General features: G+C 29.6%; 1 protein-coding gene across 1 annotated transcript in view; it reads right to left on the bottom strand.

Moving 5' to 3' along the window:
* The window catches only part of LOC123297873 (BAI1-associated protein 3), a 140,873-nt gene extending 126,640 nt beyond the window's left edge, over positions 1-14,233 (bottom strand). Inside the window, exon 1 of the mRNA XM_044879684.1 lies at positions 14,160-14,233. Within this exon, the coding sequence (XP_044735619.1) occupies positions 14,160-14,233 (74 nt within the window). The remainder of the gene's footprint in view (positions 1-14,159) is intronic.
* Positions 14,234-24,222: the final 9,989 nt, after the last annotated feature.

Genomic DNA, 24,222 nt, shown 5'->3' with positions numbered 1-24,222 from the left:
CATTAATGATTACATAAATATTATTCGGGTCGAATAATTTTAATAATATTAATAAATACCCTCGAAGGTTTATTTGATGTAAAAATATTTTTTGATGGATTCATAACTCGAAATAGTAGAAACATAAAAAAATATTATATTTGATATAAAGGTTATAAAATATTCCGAATTTGTTTTTATTTTCATGATGTATTATATATTTATTATTTTAAGTATATTAAATGTATAAAGAGTGATATTAATATCGGGTGTTACGATTTCCACATAAACTTTAACAAATTTACACAAATTTCGCCATGAAAATTGGCGAAGATTGTTTTTTTTTCTTCTTAAAATGGACCCCGTGCCTAAGTAAAATCTTTGTAGAAATAGGTCCACGGATCATTTATAAGAAGTTTTCCAATTCTTTATGCGGAACAACTCAATTAATCAACTCAATTTCGTACATTTATTTTCTGAAAATTAAGTTTAAGGTTTTTAAAACTACTTAAGTTCACGAGTTAGGGAGTGCTATTTGAAATTTCAAAGTTGGAGTGAGTAGAGTTAAAGGGGTGAATCCTAAAATTCTCTAGGTACCATTTTTTAACTTCCCCCTCGATATATACATCATGGTCTCTCGATTATAATTGATGATTTTTATGATGATACATACAGTGTAAACTAAATATTGACAAATATCTTGTCTAGTAATCTTAATTAAATATTGTAATAAGTTTATCGAAAGCCATGTACAATTTCAATGTCATAAAAAATCTTCAATATGTAATGAGAAAAATTTTTTTGCGTTTAGTGTTGTTACCCCTATTATTCTCTTACTATAGGGGTTAGGGGTGTGAGAAGTGCGAGTGCAGCTTTTATATGCTAAACCGGCTAAACTCTTTTGAATTTTTTTCAAAATAAAATATTTTTGTATTTTTTGATCAGTTTAAGGCAAAAAATTACTCCTCTGATTTTTTGACTCTTAGTTTTCGAAATAAAAATTCTTGGAAAATTAAATATGTAATATTCGATTTTAATACGCTTAGCTAACTGCACAGAGTCTCACTTAGCTAGAAGGTCAAATACCTGAAAATCAATCAAATAAACTTTCCAAAGCAATAAATGTGGGTATGATAAATGACGTTTCTAACTTTTTAAATGATGTGTAGTTCTAGTATTAGTATACACATTTTTGAAATATTATGTAGTGTCCAAGTGTATAAACAGTATAATATTTTATTCAGTGAAAATTTCAACACCCCATTAATTTTAATATTTTCTTTCTTGCATCTCTACACACCCACCCATTTTATATACAATAAATTGAACGAAAGCCGTCAAGTTTTTTATTTTTATTTTTTGCTCCTTCATATTGTTTTTTTTTATTTAGTTCTACTGACGTGTTTTTTATTGTTCCTAAACAAAACAATGTAGCATCTTTTTTTTTTTTTATATATAATGCTTGTTGCTTACAGTGTAATTGTTAACATCTCTGGATACTTTCATAACAACCGGGAAGAAAAACATAAGATGCTATTAATAATGTCGAAATAAAATGAATATTGGGAAAATCATTTTGTCATGCGACGACTGGAACCAGGGGGTTAAAAAAGGCTCAAATTAAGATTAATCAAGCGTTAAATAGAAATGTAAAAACCATAACAACTTATGTTATTTCGGTTCAATTTTATCTTCAAATATATCCCAATTTGTTTTTAATCTGCACACAAGTTGTTGCGGCTATTACAGGACACTGATTGGGCGGCAGGCATGCTGAACGTCTGGGCTTGGCAGTCTATCACGACTACTGCAGGAACAATCACAGTGGTGAGGAGGAGGAGACAATGTCTCATCTTCTCTGTCACTGCTCATCTCTTGCCATGAGAAGATGGACTTACTTGAGCCAGCCTCTCTTTAACGACTCTCCTGCTGTTCTTGAACAGCTCCAAATGGTTCATGGAGTAGTGACCGGGGATGGGCCAACCTTTTTTCGGTATCACAACAGACCCTATGGTCTAAGGGTGTCCCACCCCAGGACAGCCACTCTAACCTAACCTAACCTAAATCTGCGATATTTTGAACTAACTTTTATTACGTTTGGCAAGGAACTGAAAGTTGTGCTCCACATTTGTGGACTTTTTTCAGTTTTTTACCTAAACAGATCTTAGGGTACGTTTACTCAGACTGTTTATTTATTGAAGTTCCTATTTTTTTTCTATTCAACATATTATGAAATATTCATAAAAAGTTTTTGAATCAAATATAAAACCTAAAATAAAAATAAAAAATTTTTTTTTTATTATGACTAGAATGTTTCGTCTGCTCTTTGAAAAATTGAAATCACACATTATGAAATTTTATATTTAAATTATTTTTCCTTCCATAATATATACAAGTTGTTATGAAAATATGTTTATGTCAATTTTAATTAGACATAGAACATCATTAGTTATGCGTTTTCAAACTTTTTGTTGCAGGTACAAAGTTATGTATTATCATGTACGAAAATTGTTGTTTATTCTGAAAACAATTTTTTTTTTCTATATTATATTATGTTAATTAAAATTCACTTCATAATTTTGTATTTCATTTAAAAACTAAAGTTAAAAAATTCACCGTACATTAGCTTAGTGTAGACACAAAAAAAGCTTCGCCTCGCCGAAATATTTTTAATTTTATAATAGACAATTACTTAAGATATTTTCTTTTAAAGCATGGAGAGAGGGATCGGGGATGCTGACACCTCTACGCTTACACTCAACCTATATACAAATTTTTATCGCTTTAGTCCAATTTAAATTCCATATTTCTCTATTCATAGCTTATCCAGGCCACTGACCATTTGTAAACCCATCAATCCCAACTTTGTACCTAAATGGATGCCAGGCCTTTTTGAGCTGAAAATTTTTTGATCCCCATGATGTATCCCTGGTCGCCGATCAATCATTTCCATTTCAATTTTTTTTAATTCTGACAGTTACATCACTTACACTTGTTATCGATATAATAATGAATGCTAGATGTAATCCTGTCAGTGAGTTTGTAACTAAGCATGGATAGATCCTTTCATACTTTCCATACTCTGGCTTCTTCTTAAATTTTAACTTCCCAGTATAAGAAGTTATTTTAATGGATACGATTTTCGAAATCGAAATTTTCAACATATTTTTACGTTTCATGGCCAGGACAAAGCATTAACACCAATTTGTTGGTCATTTTTTTCGTCATCGATATCGAACAAAAAATAATAAGACTTAGTTGAGTTGATCGATACCTATCAATCGAGGCTCATTTACGGCAATATGATCCGAAAATAATTTCATAACATTCGGTTTAGTCGTTTCCAGTTGGGCGATTTTTTTTCCCGCACGATATCGCAACAAGATATCAACTTCGTTGAGGTATCGATCGGGCTGTATTAACGGCAATATGTTCCGAAAAGAGTTTCATAATATTCGCTCGAGTTGCTTCGAGCCGGTCGAGCTACTACTTAATTTAATTTATTATTCTTAATAAGTATGTTTTATACCGGGAAGTTATTCGTGCGGACCTCAAGGATCTCACCAGAACCTACCCACGGCTTGTTTATAATTATAAATGGTCAGGTCTACTGTTTGAGACGGCATGCATCCCAAGCTTTTCTCTTCAAAGAAATATTGATCTTCCCTTTAAAGATCTCTTTCAAAGATAAACATTTTCTGGCTCTATTTCTATAATTATATTAGCACCTGGTTTATCAACTTTTGTAGGTAGAAACATCGACAATACTCATATATAGACTGTTTGCTATATATACCGACAAATTTCTAGATGTGTTGAGAGATCTCAACATACATTTTATGCCATTTTTATGCCTAATTAAAAATTGTTGGTACGAAAATGCTTTGTATTCGAGCTACAGGATGTTAAAGTTCATGAAAACAAATATTTTTGAACTAAAACTACTTTTGGCACGTTGAGCACTTTTTGGGTGAAAAAAAATCAATGAATTTGCAATAGAGCTCCTCCTAAATGGATGGTGTGTTCAACTGGATGTGAAGATGACTTAGATCCACAATTTGGTCCACACTACAATATGTTTTTCAACCCATGAAATAAATGGTGGAAACGCATGTAAATGATATTTTACATTATATCTTGCTATTCAAATGTATTTATTTACGCTCCCACCATATTTTTCGATAATGTATTTATCTAATTGTGAACAGATATTTGAATAGTATTGAGGTATTATTGATTACTATTCAGGTATTTATTAGAGCTATATGTGAGCGCAGCAAGTTCCACTGCCGAAGGCCAGACCAGGCCAGTTATATCAAAGTTTTAAGTTTTCACTTCCGTCAACAGTCACCATAACTAACTATCTTTTTTAATTAAAATACCTAGTGTCAAATCTATCTCGATTCGTAGTTTTTAGCAGATATTGATATTTAGAGGACACAATTTCAATTGGAATGAGGAAATTTTATCAGAATGTAAGTCAGCTATAGACTGATTGTCAACATCGATTTGCTTACGAATACCTAAGCTACAAATAAATTTTTATACAAGATAGTAGATAATTTTGATTTTTATCCGTTATTATATTATGGGTGTGTTAAAGTCTGAAATCGACGCCATATTGTACTGGTAAAACGGGCATAATAGTGTACATGTGTTCACCGAGTGTGCAAGAAATTTATTTTTTGTTCATTAAGAAGGAATAATGGCGTGTTAAAAAGACTTATTCGTAATTGGCGAATACAATAATATATATTTAAGAATATATATACACGCACTGGCCAGTATATATTTCGGAATGATTCAACAATAAGGCGTCGGTTTATGGATGGCGTCATAAGCACTGGCCAGTATACTGGTGAATATTACGGAACAGCCTATATTTTTTATATATTCAGTATACATAACGTTAAATTTTAAGAAGGGTTTAAAAAATGGGTTTAAAAGTGATAGATCTGATGTCAACTTTCTGTGAACCTTTTTCTTACCCACCTTAAAATTTACTTTGGATTATTCTTATCAAATGCTCTCAAGATCTGAAAAATTATGAATAGTTTTCGAGATACGGCAATCAAACCTACACACCAGTAGAAATTTGTCGGCATATATATATATGAAACATCCTGTATTTTATAATGTGCCGGTATTCATTATTGATTTTTCCATTTGGAAAAATATCTAACATTCCTGACGTGGAGTATAAATGACAAAACAAAACATTAATAGATTGTTACAATAACATGAGTTTTTTGTACTAGTTGACTCATTCAAATATGTTTTTTATAGGTATTACAAAAATGTTGCTATTGGAATCAAACAATTAATATGTATTAATTAAAAATTTATCGAATACCAATTACGGAATTCATATAGATTCTAATTGATGTGTTTGAATGTCCAACAAATGTACTTATCCCTATGGAAAATATGTATACCGTGTCAAAAAAGTAACGATAATGCTTATTAATTTTCAATACAAACACTTTTGAAGTGAAAACTTCTTTGGGCGCCCTGAGCACTTTTTTGTTTGAGCAAAAATCATGAAACTCGCGTCATCGTCACACGTCACGCTGCATACACACCGGATTGAAAACAATGGTTCTCACTCGATCACTGAAGTTAAGCAACATTGTGGAAAATTAGTTCTAGGATGGGTATTACCGCTTGAAAGCACTGTGTGTTGTTGTTTTTTTTTTTTAATTATTTTTAATAGTTTTTTATACACACGTTAATAATTTCAATTTAAAAATTATCAAATTTTAATTATTTACAGTATAATTAATTTAAAAATAACACAGTTATTTCAATGTTTTAATCTTCCTTCGACAGTCCCCATGACTGACTACCTTTTTTTATCAAGACTCAAAAAAATTCATTTAATAGGAATCATCCACGTGATCTTCATTAGACCTAGAAACAACCTATGATTTGTAACTTCAAAATTTCATTGTTTGGAAAATCCAAAAGAATCGATAGAAATTTGATGCTCTCGGTTCCACCCATTATAGTTTTCTTATTTGAATTGCGTCCTATAAAAAATATTTCGAACAAATAATGTTAAATCTTGAAAATACTTCGTCAGTTTTCAAAATGAATAATGTCGATTTTCCAAAGGCAAATGAAGTGAGAATTATTAGGGAATAAATTAAGATAAAAAACTTACATGGCGAAAACATTTCTAGTCTAACTATAAAGAAATAAACTAAACAATTTCTATAAATCAAATTCAGCACTTTCGAAAAAAAGTCGTTAAAAGTTTGATTTTTTTTTTTTTTTGAAAAGGAAGCCACTCACGAAGTTTCAAGTATGTATTCATCATTTAACAAAGCACTGTTTCTGTACCACGGTTTATTAATGGAAACCATTTGTAAAAAATATTTTCCATTATTTTCCCTACGAAAACTTGAATGGAGACACAAATTTCCCGTTCCCTTAAGGACCATGTGTGTATCTGTAATTTGTACAATATGGGAGCTTCGAGAATAATCAATTATTATCGATTGTGTTAATTGTGCTAATTTTTCAAAGTACATTATTATGTTAGTTTAGTTTAGCGTGTGCATGTGTATTCATATGTAATTTTCTATATTTTTCTTCATTCGCTTCAATTATACCAATTATGTTTTGTTTTTGAATATATATAATTAACTAGCCAGGCTCGCAATAGTCAATTTGATTGTATTGAAAAAGCAAATATGTACATATTATATTTTACTGTATTATTGTTGTTAACAGTATAGTCTATCACCATTGTATTTAATAATTAGTTGTTGTCCGTTACCTAATATCAAATTACACTAAGAGGCGTCCATTTCCTGTTTAGAAATTTAATAGCTTTTAATTTTGAAGTTTAAATTAGTTCCTGTTAAATTGTGGTGGCCTATTGGATTAAGTTTCATTGTGTTATTCAATAATACGCGATATATGTCGTTGCATTATATACCTACAGGGTTGATCACGCTATACGACATGGTAGATTATGGGCTAAACGGCTTGATTTTAACAAAATTTTCTTTAAAGGCTAGATAGAAGGTTATTGACTATACATTTTAAAACAATTTTCTAAATATATAACCAGAAACGCGGAATGCATCACAGGTGTATTTTTAAAAAATATAACACCGTTTATTATTTCATTTTCAGGTTCTACGATCAAAATAAAGATGTTTTTCACTGTTTATCTAACATTAACTTCACGGTTTTCGAAATATTCTGTATTTTCTGAAATTAAGTAGCAATTTTAATGTATAATTTCTCAAAGTTTATATCAGTTATTGAAACCATATTAATCTTGGAGGCTGCTAATCGATTGAGTTTAGTCGTAGCTGTGAATAATGGAATTACGTACATATGTTGTCACAAAATTATGACTAAAGAAGTGAAAAGTAAAAGAAATCACTAATTAATAGTGACTATTCACTATTTGCTAGTGAGAAGTATACCACTATTTCAAATAGTTAATACTCACTAGCAAATAGTGGATAGTCACTATTTTCACTATTTCTAACTTAAAAGAGTTTTACTTATACAACATATGTTTTATGTCCATAGCAAATGTAAATTGTAACTGTTAACTATAATCAAATACCGTCAACTGCCCTATAGCTTACTGTGTACGTTATCATGAAAAACGCACATTTTTAAATTCGAACTGATTTTACCACCATCAACCTTCTTTATTTTATCGAATCTTTTCTGAGACATTAAAGAAACCTTTAGCTTGACATTGATTTTCAGAACCAAAGATAATTGACGACATTAAAGCATAATACTTTATTGTCATTAATATAGAAAAATGGTTTATTTAGTGGAAAATCTAGAGGAGTGTTTGGTTTAAATGGCTGTACAATATAGCTAATTCCTCCTGCATATTTTTGTTCACCTCAAAAGCACTGTATAAATTTGCAGTGTAATAAATTTGGATTATATCGTATACGAAGTAATAATTAACTTTTACAAAATGTAGAGGAATAAAAATGATTGATTGATTGATAGTGAACGATGATAAAAATGACAAACTGCGACAATTACATGTTAAAAAAATAAAACTAAAGAGTGTTTGAAAATATTCAAAATAAAAATATTCAATATTCATTGGACGTATTTTAATAACAACCGGACAATAATTTTAGCCTCCAAAATTTTTGTCAAAATACGTCCCTCATCAAAGTCTCTCAAAATAGGCTGTGATTAAGCAAACAAACAGACACAAGAAGAAGCTGTATTATTTTTCATGATGAGTAAAATATTCATTTCAGCATAGGAGGGAGGGGTACTCTATCCTAGATTAAAAGGCTTTTCATGTGTATGCGACTCTTATGGTCCTCAGATTCAACTCTTTTCCGTAACTATCCATAACACTACAATATTAATTATTATATTGGAACAGAGATGTGTAGCTAAGATGATAAATATGTACATGCTTTGTGTGCAAGAGTTACTGAGATCAATACGCGGAACTGGGAAAAATATGTTTTTTTATCATAAAATCAATTTCGTAAATATTTCTATAAATATTTCTATAAATATTAGAGTTTTCCTTTATTGGGAAGTTAACAAATGGACACTTCCATTATTGTTTATGAACTCTCTGTTGAAATATTTCTATATTCATGTTTTATAAAAAAGCAAACTGTTATTGATGGGTGTTTTTTTTTCACACAGGTATAATAAAATATAAAATACAAGCATAAATAAATAAAACACAATTTTATTATATTTCATTTAAAATTGTTTTTCAATGAATGGATGGAAATACTAATTTATACACTTGAAAATATATATCAAATGACATATATTTTAGACCATGAGCCCATAATGAAGCGAAATTTCTATTCTTTTTATCTGCTATTTGAATTAGAGATAAACGTAAGTTTTGTAATAAAGAAAAATGAATTTTAACCGTCGCGTCGCTCGAGTTTTCAATTTAAAAAAAATCGAGTTTTTTAATGTTTGTGTACGATGTTCTTTTTTGCTTACCGTATACATTAAAAGAAAGTCGTTTATAGAACAAAAAATTGAAACAAATATTAGAAAGTTTACAACTATCGAATGAGCTAAAAAAACAGTTTTGCTTTATAGATAGGTTAGGTTATATTGGCTGTCCACGAAGGACATACTTAGGCTATAGAGCCCATTGTGATACCATATATGTGTTTTACCACCTTTCCACTGATAATTGTATTTATCAGCTCTTCAATTTCAGAGGCTGAGTGCACCTCCTTCATGCATATACCATTCACTACACCAGCCCATCACATTGGTTACGCCTTAACCAACTGAGCTAATAGGATTAGTTGTTTTATAGATAAAATGCACAATTTTTATTACTTTGGATATTTGCAAAATTCCTGCCATTACGTATTGTATTTTCTATAATTATTAATTTTCAAATAATCTTTCAATAAGCAAAATCAAAATACTCGTGTACCATAAATTCCAATTTGAGCCACGAATAAAATCTCAATTTTCCCTGTTGAAAAAAAATATATATATATTGACAACTGCGCAAATGGTAATTGAAAATGGCCAAGGTGTGTAGAGCAGTATGTTAAAAAAAATATGTTATTGAAATTTCTTCTCATTTTGGGCTCACGATCTATTATGAATTAATAAACAGAGAGAAAAAAAAGCATTTATTACTAGTTTCGAACCTATAAAGGAAACATGGTGTCCAAATATGTTCATTACTTTATTTCAATGTATGGTATTTTTTGTACTTTTTCATTTAGAATTTTTCCATTTTCACAGGTGTACATTGTAGTGCTACGCTAGTCAATAGAAACAAATAATGTCCGCGAAGCTATCACCAGAAGTTTGGCAGAGCACAACCTTTTGTACCTTTTATTTAAGTATTAAAAATAAAATTCGGAAAATAAATTTTATGCTCTTATTTTTCATAAAAATACCAATGGCCTTTTATCTTATGACTCAAGTTGGCAGACTAATGATTCCAAAATAAATTTAAATGGAAATGGAATTAAATTCAACTCGTCTAAATAATTAAACGCTATACCGATATACTGTACAAAAATTATGGCTCTTTTTTAATGCAAAACCCAAAAATGGTTCCAAAATAGTTAAATATTAATGGAATTATTTTAACTCGTTTATATGATTGAATGATCCAAAACCAAACATACTATTAATTTTAAAGAAAAAACTTATGTTACGGTAAAATTAGGCTTATACTGGCAGAACATTTTTTTTTTTCATAAAAAATAATGCCAATAAATTTTTATTTAGGGAATTAATTTTGCAAATAATTTACACCTAGAAATGGGATTCGATCTGTTAGTTATTCTGATATTGTTCTGCTAGCTTAAATGGCATAGGATATACAACTGAGTCCAAGTATAACAGCTATTAGAGCTTCCAAGTTTTTTCTATTTATCCTAGTCATGTTATAAAATATCAAGGGTATATTACTTTTTTTATCATTTACTTTTTTGTGTCTGTATTTTTTCTGTGAGAAGAATAGTTTTCAATTATTTAATCATATAAGAAGCGGAAAAACATCAAATATAAACAGAACAGTAAACTTTGCAAAAAATATTCGAAATTCCCAATTTAACTTGATTTAGCGTCACTCAAAAATTTATAAGAATTTAATTTTAAGGTAGTATGAGCGCCAAGACAAGTTAAGACTTGTGGTTGGAATTATTTGTACCTTATTTTCAAGTTTGATGATGAATTTTGTTATAACTTCATGAGGGCGCAAATTATGTGCAAATCGTATAGTGTGTATTATATGGGAATATCATTTATAAATGTATATGACATGTATGTATATGTTAAAATTGACGCCGAGTTCGTAAATGAGAAACATAGGTATTTCAACAATTAACGCAGTCAATTGTTTGTTTTCACTTGTTATACCTTATATATCAAATATACTTAGGTATACTAAGTTTAGTCCCAAGTAACGCTTAAAAATATTGACGCTATGAACAAAATTTACCTAATAAGTCCATTTCCGGCTGTCTGTCTGTCTGTCCGTCTGTCATCACGATTTCTCAAAATCCAAAAGAGATATCAAGATAAAATTTTTATAGCGTGCTTAAGACGTAAAAATTGACGTCGAGTTCGTAAATGAGAAACATAGGTATATGTAATGTGACAGAGTAATCAACACTGTCTATACATGGCATTTCAACAATTAACTCAGTCAATTGTTTGTTTTCACTTGTTTTCGATACTAAATTTAATTAAATAATTAAAATGAAAATTAATTTTTCTATAACAATATATCTTTTATAGAATTAAATAAGATATTCAACGAAAATATCTATCATTAATAATTATTTACGTGAATGTTAATTCATTTTTTATGTCTTAAACGGATTTTTCTTCATAATGATTAATAATATTATTTCACGTCAATAATTATTACAAAAAAGTCATGTTTTTGACATTAAATTAAGAATAATGATATAATTATATTCAGTACGTACCATCGTCTTAAAATTAGAATAAATTATATTATAATTCTTTAGTATGTTTACAGGGTGATTGAAGCTATAACAGCAGGACTTCATCAATTGGTACGCATCATTAAAATAATGACAATTTCTCAATACATTTATAATCGGGAAAACGTCCCATTCAAGATACTTTAGATGGTTGATATTCCAGAATAAAATATTATTCTTGTGAATCTGATTGTAATGATTATTGCTAAAATGACTGCTTGGACAAATTGGTATTGATTGTTTTTGTGTCCATATTAAATATTATCACTGTTTTTTAATTTTTTGAAATTTAATGTCTTGCCAGATACAAGTTGTAAGATCCGACCAATTTCTGACTTACTTAATTGACTTTATTTTGTTACAATACAAATACAATTTGCAATTTAATTTTCTTTAATGTATTTTATTAAAATGTTAAAAAAATAATTTGAATAAAAAAAATTATTTAAAAAAGCAAAAATCCCGACTGAGTTAAACATAAACTGAAAAGAAAAAAACAAGTCCAGCAGTTTACTTAGCGACTTTAACTGTCGGGACCCATTATTGTGAATATTTGAGCCAGTATAGATTTTAATGGGTTCCGACTGTAAAGTCGCAATGTAAACTGCTGTACTTGTTTTTTTCTTTTCAGTTTATATTTAATTTTTAACTTAGTCGGATTCTTTGATTTTTTAAATAATTTTTTTTATTTTACACTTTTTATTTAGGATTTTCAAATAGCTCTTCAACGATATCCCACTTACCAAAGTTTGTCGACTTTCATTTTCAGCCTATATATGTTTGTATGTTTGGTCCTTTGAGACCAAACACGTGAACCGACTATAATGGTTATTACATTAATCGATTTGTCTATTTAATAGCTATTCAATGATACCCCACATGACATAGTTGACATAATTCGATATGGTGTCTGGTGGTCGCCACTTGCAAGGTAAAACCAATCGATTGACGTAAAATCATTGAAATCGGTCCATGCGTTTGGTCTCTATTGCGCCACACACATACATATTTTTTCACAATATGGCGTTTGGTGGTCTTTGTATTGAATGTTCATTAAGCCCATATCCTAAGTAGGGCTCGCATGGTTAAGACAAATCGATTGACATCAGAATCATCAAAATCGGCCCACGCGTTTGATCTCTAGTGTGTCATAAGAACACACATATATAGACTGATAAACACATTACCACTTTACATTGCTCAGTGGGGTAAAAAATTGATGGGGTTTTGTTTTATAAGGTTTTCAAAATCACTCACTTCGCAACCTTTCTCAAAGAAATGACTTTTCTTGGAAGTAAGTTAAAAATATTATTCTTCTATCCAGCCAATTCTTGAATTCATTGTAAACATATTAATAATCTAGAATTTTTGAAGTGTTTTGTTTATCATCATATCAATATAAATTTTTTTCCCTTCAAAATTGTATGATTTGATCATATTTATACTATGACCTAAATAAATGATATTATGTTTGTTGTAGGTACCTAACCTAACCTACGGTATACGATATATGATCATTATACAAAGTAAACGATAACAAATTTTTATTAAAATTTATTAAAAACATGTGGAGTTTGGTTTGGTTTGTTTTATTATAAACTTTGTAAAACATATACGATATGTAGGTATATGTTAACCACATCATATTATGGGTTTCATACTTTGTTTATAAATATAATATATGAAAATGTTTTATTAAAAGGAAATAAAAATTATAATAATAATAAATGATAATATAAAATTATAGTGTAAAAAATAATTTGATGATACAAGTGCGATCATTATTGAAATTGACTATATTATCGAAAAAAATTTCTATTTAATAATGAGTATGAAATAATTATACCAAAAAAATTTCAGATTATGAGGCGTTTTATTTAAACGGCCGCTGGAAAACTTTTAAGCAAACAGCACGCCGCATTTTATCGAAAATTCGTTTTTTATATTAGAATAAAAAGGTTTAACTAATAAGTAAAAGCGCTTAAATAATTTTTATTAAATTTTACAAATCACAGTAATAAAAAATCGCATAAAAACCTACCTCTCAAAAAATTTCAAAATTTGCTGACTCAAAATTAGCCTCAACTTGCTGGTGCCGTAAAAAAAAAACAATGCAGCATATAAAATTTTAGCAAATAATGATGTTTCACTTGGTTTCTTTTTTAAGCGAATGATTTCGAATTTCGAATACACTCACTAATTTGGGAACCAATAAAGCTAATTAGAGTATTATGATCATTTTTTGGACTTGGTTTTTTATTTTTTTTCGAATAAAATGTGAATTATTGTCACAGAATTAACATTTTTTGGTGTTTCAATATCTCAAGTATTTGGTAATAATTATTCAAACAAGCAAGCTAATTTTTTATGAAGAATTTTCGGTTGTCCATGAAATGTTTTTGTATTCCATATCTCCAAAATCCAAAAAAATTTGTGGCGTAGGAGCTGCGTTAGCAAAACAAATTCCCTCAGAGATGAAAAAGATAAAATATTTTTCTTAAAATCTTACGAATATTGCATTTTTAATTTTTCATGCATTTTTATTTCGAAAACTAAGCAACTAGAGAAAAAATCACAAGAGCACTTTTAAAACAGAAATATTTTTTATTTTAAAAAATCTTGTACTTTGCGCATTTGAAGAAATGGACATTGAACATTTTAAGTAATTTTTCCAAACATTTCTTCATTTTTCCATCAATACAAAAGTACCTATCGCTGATAATACTATTCACTAATAAATATTCGTTATTTGTAAATGGTTTTTGGTACAGTAAATCTGGCATTTTGACTGGAAAAAATTACAATACTCGATCTGAGGTTATGGATTGTTAGGGGGGCATGAAAAATACCATTAAAAAAAATTAAGAGAATTTTTCGTTCCGCTGTTTTTGAGAAAATCCAAAAAAATGGGAAACAAAATTTGGAATGCGTTTTTCTCGGAATCTATTGGTTTAAGGGAAAAGTTTTTCAAATAAAAAATGTAGAAGACATTGTCAGCTACATTTTATGTCATTGGAGCAACGTCATACGAGTTAAATTACAAAAAGTAGGTGGCGTTAAAGTATCAAAAAAAGGTTTTTCACGATTTTCATTAAGAAAAAATGATGTTTTTGTAAAAGTGTAAATGAGAAAGTTGTTTGACTCAAAATTAGCTTCAACTTTTATTTAAACAATTTTTTTGTAAAACTTACCGTTCACCGTATTCAAATGGCAAATTTTGATTGGTTTTTTTATCATTTCCTATACTGATATTACAGTTTTTAACAAAGATTTTAATATAAAAAAAAAAATTAATGAAATTTTTTTTTAATTTAATAGTGACGATGCACGCTGCATAATAAATAATATATCTTATAACGGGTGTATTACAGAGAATGTTTAGGTACAGGTTATTCTCTCAGATTTAAAAAGCAAAAAGTTAATTACTGGATATTCAGCGTTATTAAACCATCGAGCAATATTTTACTTTTATTATCAATTTTATATTTCTGTTCTATAACATATCTAAATTTCTATTCCATAATAGATCGATCAACAGCTGGGTCAGTCAATCTGTTTTTTAAAGTCAGTATATATAAGAAAATAGCAAGCTTCCAATTATAGTGAAAACCATTCGATTGTTCATACCATTTGTAGCAGTGGTTCTTATAACAATTGCAAGTATTTTTTTGTTCTCACAAGTATCCGAATCAGTCAGTAGAATTCAACCACAATTTAAAAACGCCCCGAAATCTATTATCTACGCCCGTGAGTAAGAACTATAACTTTTCTCACTTATTTTACGTGCGAAAAGTAGTTCATTAGAGCACTCAGTTTGGAATAAATACTTATTCTATCATTAACACACTTACCTTCAACCAACCAAATTAACTTGAAAAGGAGTTACATCATTTTCAATCAATAAAATCCAAATTAATGTCAAAATCTAAACAAATAACAACTTATTAATTAAGTAACTTTTTAAATGTTCATGTGATCACCCATTATTAACGTACTTCTGCGATTGTCCAACTCGTACTCGGAAAATTTTTGCATGCGTACGTTAATAATGCTCTTAGCCCATTTGCATCGTAAATAACTATCAAGATACCCAGTAAGTCTACTACCTAAAATTCATTAAAAAGGCAACCTCTGGCTTAGAAATTCTTATTAAGTTTTGGTATTCGAAAAGAAGAACTATGCAGTTATGTGGGATTTTTCGGGGGTTCATGTTAATGCCGGGATAAAAAAGTCTTGGGAGTAACCTTTCAAGTGTATTAGTGGGTGTAAAATTGTGAAACATTCTGTATGTTATGCGTTATTCATTTATCTTGACTATGAATTTTTAAAGGAAATTTGTCTATCGAGTTTCCAACACTTCTACATAGTCTTCAACTTATGTGAAACGTGGCATAGTAGATAATTTAATTCATTTAATATAAAATGGAAATTGGTTACAATATTTTATTTTATTCTGTATTCAGCCACCATCTGTTTATGATTAACTTATTCAAGTCTGTTGTAAATCCTGACACCAAGCTTACGTATAAAATAGAAAATCGTTAAAATTTCATTAGAATCTAAAGGATGTAAATCATTTACAGGATATAATATTCATCCGGAAAACTCACGCATATATTTTAACTCAAGTGTGTATATTGCCTGAATACATGTTTTGAACAAACGATGTCCGAGTAAACAATATCTGCCAACAACGCATGCAAACAAGCTGAAAGTTGTAAAACAATATACTGTAGTAAATGAAATCGAAAAAAATCTCTACCTCGGAATTTTGTTTTCGATTGCCTATTTTTATGAGACCCAGCGCAAAATATTCGTATAAGAGTCTTTAACCAAATCATATTAGGCTAGGTTCAATAATGATAAAAATGGCAAGTGTTAATAAACACATAGAATAATACAAAATAAGACTGAGTTGCATTTTAGAGCACATGGATATGAATTTGTGATATTCTATTATAAGCGTTTTGCATTAGGTCTCATAAAAATCAGCATTAAAAAACTAAATTCCAAGGTTAAATGCTTTATTTCCTACACTTATGCTATCGTACGAAATAAGTAAAAATCCAATTTAAAAAAAAATGCCATCTTCAAACTGCTCGTTACATGAACATACCAATTTTGTTCATTTCCTGCCTTAAAATTTTTTCAAAACATTTCCAAAATTGGAAAAAACGCTGAAGAGACTACAGAAATCTTTCTTATATTCGATATTTTCCTTACTTGGTGGTTTATTTTGACTAGATAATGAAATTTAGGTATGCTTTTCTTATCTGCCATAACTGAAGTTAAGAAACCGAGTATATCAAATGAAGTAATTATAAAAGACTAATTCTTAATTAAAGATAAAATATACAGTTTTTGTTTTTTTAATTTAAATCAAATTATGTATGTTTCAAACACTGAAAAATTATTATTTCTTTTAAAATAACGTTTTGACTGACATTAAGAAACATAAATGTTGTTATTCATTACAATTATAACATTGAATCATTGAAAACTCATTGTAAAATCAACTGGTACCAACTTGCGAGTACTATAGCTAGCTATCTTCATTAGTAGCTTGCCCAAAACTGAATCGATCAAAATTCATTTTCTAACGATATTAAAGGTGGTGCGTTCTCCAAAATTAAGTCGTTTTATAAATATTGAACATTAAAATTCAAGAAACTATTTTTTGTTTGCTAAGAGATTATTATATATTATAAACTTAGGAATGGGTTGAAATTACTTTCTGCTGGTATAAAAGAAAAGACAATCAGTCATGAGGCCTGTCGACAGAAGTGAAAATTGACAACTTTGGAATAACTGACCTTTGGCCTGGCATTCGACCTGGCTGGAGCCTTCGGCAGTGGAGCTCGCTCCGCTTGCATAAAGCTCTAAAAAATGCCTATTAACAATACCTGAATAATAATCAATAATACCTCAGTTCTTTTCTAATAGCTGTTCACAATTCTAGATAAATATGGTGGGAGCGCAAATAAATACATTTGAATAGTAATGTAATATATAATTTATATACGTTTCCACAAATTTTTTGGTGCGAAGCCCTCAAAAACATTTTGAAGTGGACCAAAATTGTAAATCTAAACCGTCCTCACATCCACTTGAACACACACAAATAATTTCATGAAAATCGATCCATCTGTGTCGGGGGAGCTCAATAACAAACACCGATGACGCGAATTCCATGATTTTTGTTCACCCAAAAAGTGTTCAACGTGCCAAAAGAAGTTTTCACTTCAAAAATCAAAATGGATTTTCCAAGATTACTATCTCATATTATTGAGTGAAAAATTCTTAATTAAGGCAAAAATCCCTCTTATCTTGAATAACAAAAATTACAAAATTTTAAAAATCGATCATCCTCTAAATGTTGCTTCATTTCTATAAAACTGATGGTAAATGCGACAATTTCCAATTTGGCAACAAAATTTTCCAAAATCTTACAACAGGATATTTACATGAAAAGCTCAAACTTTCTTTTTGAATCATTCTTAGCCACCATCATATGGACATCAGAAATCGGACATTCAAATTAATTTTATGAACAATTTCTTTAATTTTCTCTGTTTATTTTCCATGTTGTTTTTAAGTATAATCTTGTCATCCCACATCAACGCACCAACAAGAATCAAATGACAATCAGTCAACATTAACACATATATAATTTTGATGAGTGGTGTTAGAAATGAATGAAGGACCAAAAAGTTGACAACTTGAAATTATTTTAATAATGTGTTCATTAAAGCGTGTTTATAAATTTTTAATAATTCATATTTAATGTAGAGTTCGTAATATTAATATTAAAATTGTAATTATTCTTCAAGCTTTATCCTTTTTATCTTAACATAATGGTTCCGCGATGTGCTAAATTTTGAAGCAGACGGCACCAGTCAATATTTTTAATTTTTAATTTTATTTTAAAAGTAAATATCACTAAACCCGTTTAACTTTTTTCAAAACGTGATATTAGATTAAGTGGAATAAAATATGGAACGGCTAATTAATTTTAGAGCACCGTTTAGAGAAATATTAGTAACGGTTTTGAGAAAAACAAAAACTTAATGTAAACTTTATGCATCATTTTTATTAAAGCTTTTATAAACCGGTTTTTAATATAAAAAATAATCAGGGCTCTGACTTTGAAACCACTTTCATCAATTTTTGAAATTCCTTCAAACAACAGTTTTAACACGATTTGATATTGTTTTAAATCAAATCGAAATTTCTATAGAAATGAAATGCTCTTGATAAATGGCATATATTCTCGTCACTTTAGATTAGGTTCGAAATGAATGGGCATTGGTGCCCCCTTCGTCTAATAAGAGTTAAGGTACATACTGCGTCCAAAAAACAAGGTGACATTTGAATTTAAGCTGTGCGCGTTTGTTGTACATTATGAATTCCTTCCGCCCGACCCAACAGTCAACAACGAATATTATTTGAACGTTATGCGTCATTTGTGCGTAACGCTATCCGCCTAAAAAGGCCGGAATTATGGAAAGACAATTCATAGTTTTTACACCACGATAATGCACCATCCCATACTGCACTCATAATTCGTGATCATTTCGTCAAAAACTCAACCCAAATCGTTCCGCAACCATCGTATTCACTTGATCTGGCGCCGTGCGACTTCTGGCTGTTCAGCAAGCTCAAAAGACCCCTCCGGGGACACCGTTTTGATACGATAGAGAAGATTCAAGCCGCAGCGAAGACGGAACTGAAGGAAATCTCGGAAAGTGACTAGAACCAGTGTTTCGAAGATTGGAAAATCCGTTGGCATAAGTGCATTGCATCGGGAAGGGATTACTTTGACGGAGATGAAATTGATTTGGAAGAATAAATAAAGAATTTTCAAAATAAATACAATGTCACCTTATTTTCCATGGCCTCCAGGTTCGTTAAGTTTCATTCCTCCATCAAAGAAGATGATTCTGAAGAAAGCGACTGCAGAAGAACCATAAGTGGTCAATATCAAATATCAAATGAACAATAAATTATAAAGTTACATTTTATTTTTTTGTGAATTTTCTGAAAATAAACCTTTACATTAAGTTGTTTATTAACCACTGTTATATATATATCTATATGCATTGTTGTTTACAACAGTAGGTGCTACTTGTAACAATTTTTGAGTGTCTTCAACATGAAGTGAAGCGTTTTCCACTCTTGAATAAAACTGTTTTTAAACTGTGTAAAAAATACAGTCACATTCGCACTTGACACGTACAAAACAAAGTAATTTTGTTGACATTACATTCTTTATAGTATTGTGTGTATAAAAATAGTAGCATATCTGTCCTTATGGCCTTAGAAAATAGCGGTTCAAGAATAACTTGACCATAAAATTGCAGGTTTGTAAAAATAACGGTTCGAGAATAACTTCTTGACCATAAAAATTAATAATAAATGCGCGTAATGAAAGAAACAAAATATATTTTTTTTTAAACTGTAAATTTGTTAAAAATACTGAAAAAATCATAATTGGAAAAGAGATAAGATTATATGAAGATAGAAAAAGTTTCAATCACATGTACCATTTGAAAAATAATATGTATTTATGTTTTAAATCGAGCTTGAGCAAAATGCTCAAAAAGCAGGTTCTGACGGGTTAAATACATATTTCTTTGAACGAAGAACATATTCCATTCACATAGTACTTTTTTATCAAGGGAGGGGCTACTTTCTGCTGCGTTAAATCACTCTTGTTCATTGCGTTAAATCACTCTTGTACCTAATGTTATTAACAAAAGGTGAGTTTTTTTAAATCAGTTTTCTCAGTAAAGATCAAAAACAACGTATTTAGCAACGGAAGATAAATGATAAACATTTATTTTAATATTTATAACAGGAAAATAGTAAAGTTCTGAAGGTTAAAATAAAACAAGTGAAAACAAACAATTGACTGAGTTAATTGTTAAAATACCATGCATAAACAATGTTGATTACTTTATCACATTACACATACATACATGTCACACATATATAACTGATATTCCCATATAATCTTTACTATACAATTTACGCCTAATGTGCCCCACTGGTGAACAGTGATGTTTACGAAAAAATGTTTCAAACAAAAGTTGGTTATTTTTGTATAAGGAATATTTTTTAAATTTAAACTTTTGTACTATTTCTAACGGTTTACACGATTACCCAAGACCCAAGACCCAAGTGACCTATGTTACTCATTCACGAACTCGACCTCACTTTTTACGTCCTGAGTACGCTGTAAAAATTACAGCTTGATATTTTTTTACGTTTTTGAGTTATCGTGTTGGCAGACAGACAACCGAAAATGGACTAATGCGGTGATTTTATAAACACCTATACCAAAATTTTGTTCGTAAAATCAATATTTTTAAGCGTTATAAACTTGGGACTAAACTTAGTATACCTTGCATATAACATATATTATATAAAAAAGCACAAAGACATAATTAAAAATAAATGTATATAAAAAATATATAAAGGTATATAAATTATAAAGCATTTTTCCTTATTTTTCTTCCTGCATTAGACAGTATAATTATAAATAATACGTTTGTAATTAATAATCATTTTTACTTATGTCATATAGATAATTGTTAATTTAACGCTTCATCTGTTCTTTTAATTAAATATTTTTGTAATCCTTATACGATTTGTAACACCTAGTTCTTATTTCTAAAAGGTTCCAGAAATAAATATTATTTTTCAAGAAAATTATTTGAACCGTCAACTAAAGCTTAGGTAAAACTCTACCTTACTCTCAACTGAAGCTAAGGTACATATACAAAGTGGAGCGGAAAAATGTGTCATTTTGAAAACGATGTAAATACAAACCACATAAATTTTTTCAAATTATTTCTGATCACTCGGAAAAAGCATTTTATGCTGAGAGTTTTCATATTTAAAAAAAAAAAAAAAAAACCTCAAGATTTTCAAAGCGCTTTCAAGGAAAAAAATAATAATTTTTAAGAAAAAATACTTTGAAAAAAATCTGTAGGAAGTTGTGGAAAAGAGTGTAGGAAGTTATTTTCAAAAATATTGAGGCGTCAATCTCGATTACTGGTACTTTGCACATGGCATTCGACAGGCCAAGGTATGCATAGCCACAGCTAGGACATTCGATTGTGCTCGGCGGAAACTCACTAAAATACAGTTGAACTTCTGTCGATTCAGCTTCTTCATAACATGGGAATTTTTGATGAACCCTATGGAATATTTTTCTCCAAAACCTGGGTTCTACATATCGTTTGACAAAAACCTATAGTTTGTTCCGTTTAAAATAGCATATTTTACCCGGAGACGACTTTCGGGTGCTAGATTATTCTCTAGTAGCATACAGTGGACCTGTTGGTCATGATGCTAGGGAGCCATTTGTGGTACACCTATTTTGTATTGTTATAATTTCCCTCATATATTCACATTATTTAAAACGATGCCAATTTCGCAAAACGTTATTCCACAGATTTGTGAAAATTCCGTTACTAATAAAGGGACTTTCTATATCCACACAGACACAACGGTTTTAAAATTATTAGTCTAAGATTACTAACAAAATGGATAATTCAAATTTATATGTAATTTTATAATGTACATAGAAACAATAAGTATTCTAGGATTAAGGATAAAGCGTACATAAGATATACATACATGTGTACTGTCGTGATCAAAAGTGATGTTAGATTCTATATTAAACCATCTTCTACCCGGTCGCATTGTTGTAACAGAAATCAGTTGTATATTCCCGGTGAATGAAATGGTCGATTAAACGCTCGATTAATATTGACACATATTAAAAATTTGAAAATACCAACAGTATCATAACTTCATTATATAAAACAGATGACTTGGACTCTTAACGTCGAGGACAAATATTATAACAACCATCCAGAGATTATTGAAGATGCAATTAAAGTCACTTAACAAAATAAAGACTCAAATCATTAAAATGTACTGAAGTCTGAGGCAATTATTTGAATGAAATTTTATTCGATTTTTAACCCCAGGGTTTACTCTTGAAAATAAAAAATCACTTGAAATACGTATTCCTCTTTAATTAAATTATATACTTAGTAAAAACGAACTAAAATATGGACTACCTTGCATGTCAAAATAAGATGGAAGCGAAGGGAAGAAGTCTAATTTTACAACGCTCATATACGTTGACTATACTTCATCGAAAAGTACCTACCACTATGATTAAAAACGAGATTTATACCGAACTTTCCAATTATAATAATAATAAAAATGATAACAGCGTTTTAAGTATCCAATCTTAAAAGGAATTTTATCTAATCTAAAAATGAAATCGTAGAAGGTAAAAATTGGTAATTCTACAATGCATAAAAAAGTCTTATGAAAACTCTAAAAATTTATTTAGTGAATTATTAGTGTTGAACGCATTAGTACCTGGTATATATTCCAGACAATCTTGTTAATTCAAAGGACGAGATACCATCATTAAAATGTTGAATACTAGAAGTGCGAATAACCTCTTACGATGGTACCCATTTCTGTCAAATATATATGTATTATATTTATCAAGCAACGAGCTAACAAGAGCATTAAACAGGGTTTATAGCGTCTGTACACATGTATGGTGTACATTTATAATATAAACGAACGATATGGTGTCGTTAAAATTTTACAATTGTGTTTTGCGAAATTTGAACTGATAACTTTCATGGTTCCCTAGATAAAAATAAATATCTCTTAAAATTATCCATTTATATCATGAAGTTTATCCTTATTGTTTTAAATTTTACCGCATATACATACATAATATAACAAAATTAGATAAGTATAAAGCTATCGTATAGTTTTTGCACTTTATTGCAACAAGTAGCCTAGCAACACTGAGAATGAAAATTTAGAACTGATAAATATTTGCTTTTAGAGCAAGAGGGACATGCAGGTTTTACTTTCGAACAGGTATGTTTTCTATTGCAGAAAATAATGATTTAAGGTTATTCTAACAAATGCCGAAATATCAGCTAGACAACCTGGGACCGTAGGACTGGGCGGAAAGCCATACATGCAAAAAAAATTGTTTGCAACGAACAGGTACGTGGCTGATATTTTGCCAGAATGTTAACAGAGATGTTAAAAACAGTTTTCCAAACCATCAGCCAGGTAGCCGGGAGCCGTAGGACTGATTGGAAAGCCAAACATGTAAAAAAAATTGTTTGCAACTGGGAGCTACAAGGCTGATGTTTTGACATAATGCTAAAGGCAACCGAATAAGTTAAAAAATTAACAAAATAATAATCACTTAACGTAGTTCCAGCATGGTATTTGCAGTTTCTATGTTAAAGCAATGGTACAATTTTTTTTTCGACAGAATTTAACGAAAAATTAAATTTAAGAATTTAATAATGCTTACTATTAATTCCCAAAATTTCAGAAATTTTGACCGTTTAAAATGGGAAATAATTATGCCAACGTCCCAATTTCGATCAATTTACGTCAAAATTAATATCTCGAAAGTGAAAATTAATTTCTAAATTTTTTTTTTAGAATTGTATTGTATAAACATTTTTTTCTACTTTTTCTTCAATATATAATAATATCATAAAAAATAGTTGGAGAGACCGGACATTTTACATGCTTTAAATGGGACATGACCCTCAAAATCGCGAACTTTGTCTTTAAATATCTCGCGATCTAAACGGTCAAAAATTATGAAATTTTAGGAATTCATAAATAAAGCTATTATAAACCCGAGAAAAAAAATTCGGCCAAATCTGTCGAAAAGTGATTTCATGCTGGTACTACCTTA

The sequence above is a fragment of the Chrysoperla carnea genome, chromosome 4 (genome assembly GCF_905475395.1).
Source record: "Chrysoperla carnea chromosome 4, inChrCarn1.1, whole genome shotgun sequence".
In the NCBI taxonomy this organism is placed as follows: Eukaryota; Metazoa; Arthropoda; class Insecta; order Neuroptera; family Chrysopidae; genus Chrysoperla; species Chrysoperla carnea.
This window is presented reverse-complemented; position numbering and strand designations above follow the sequence as displayed.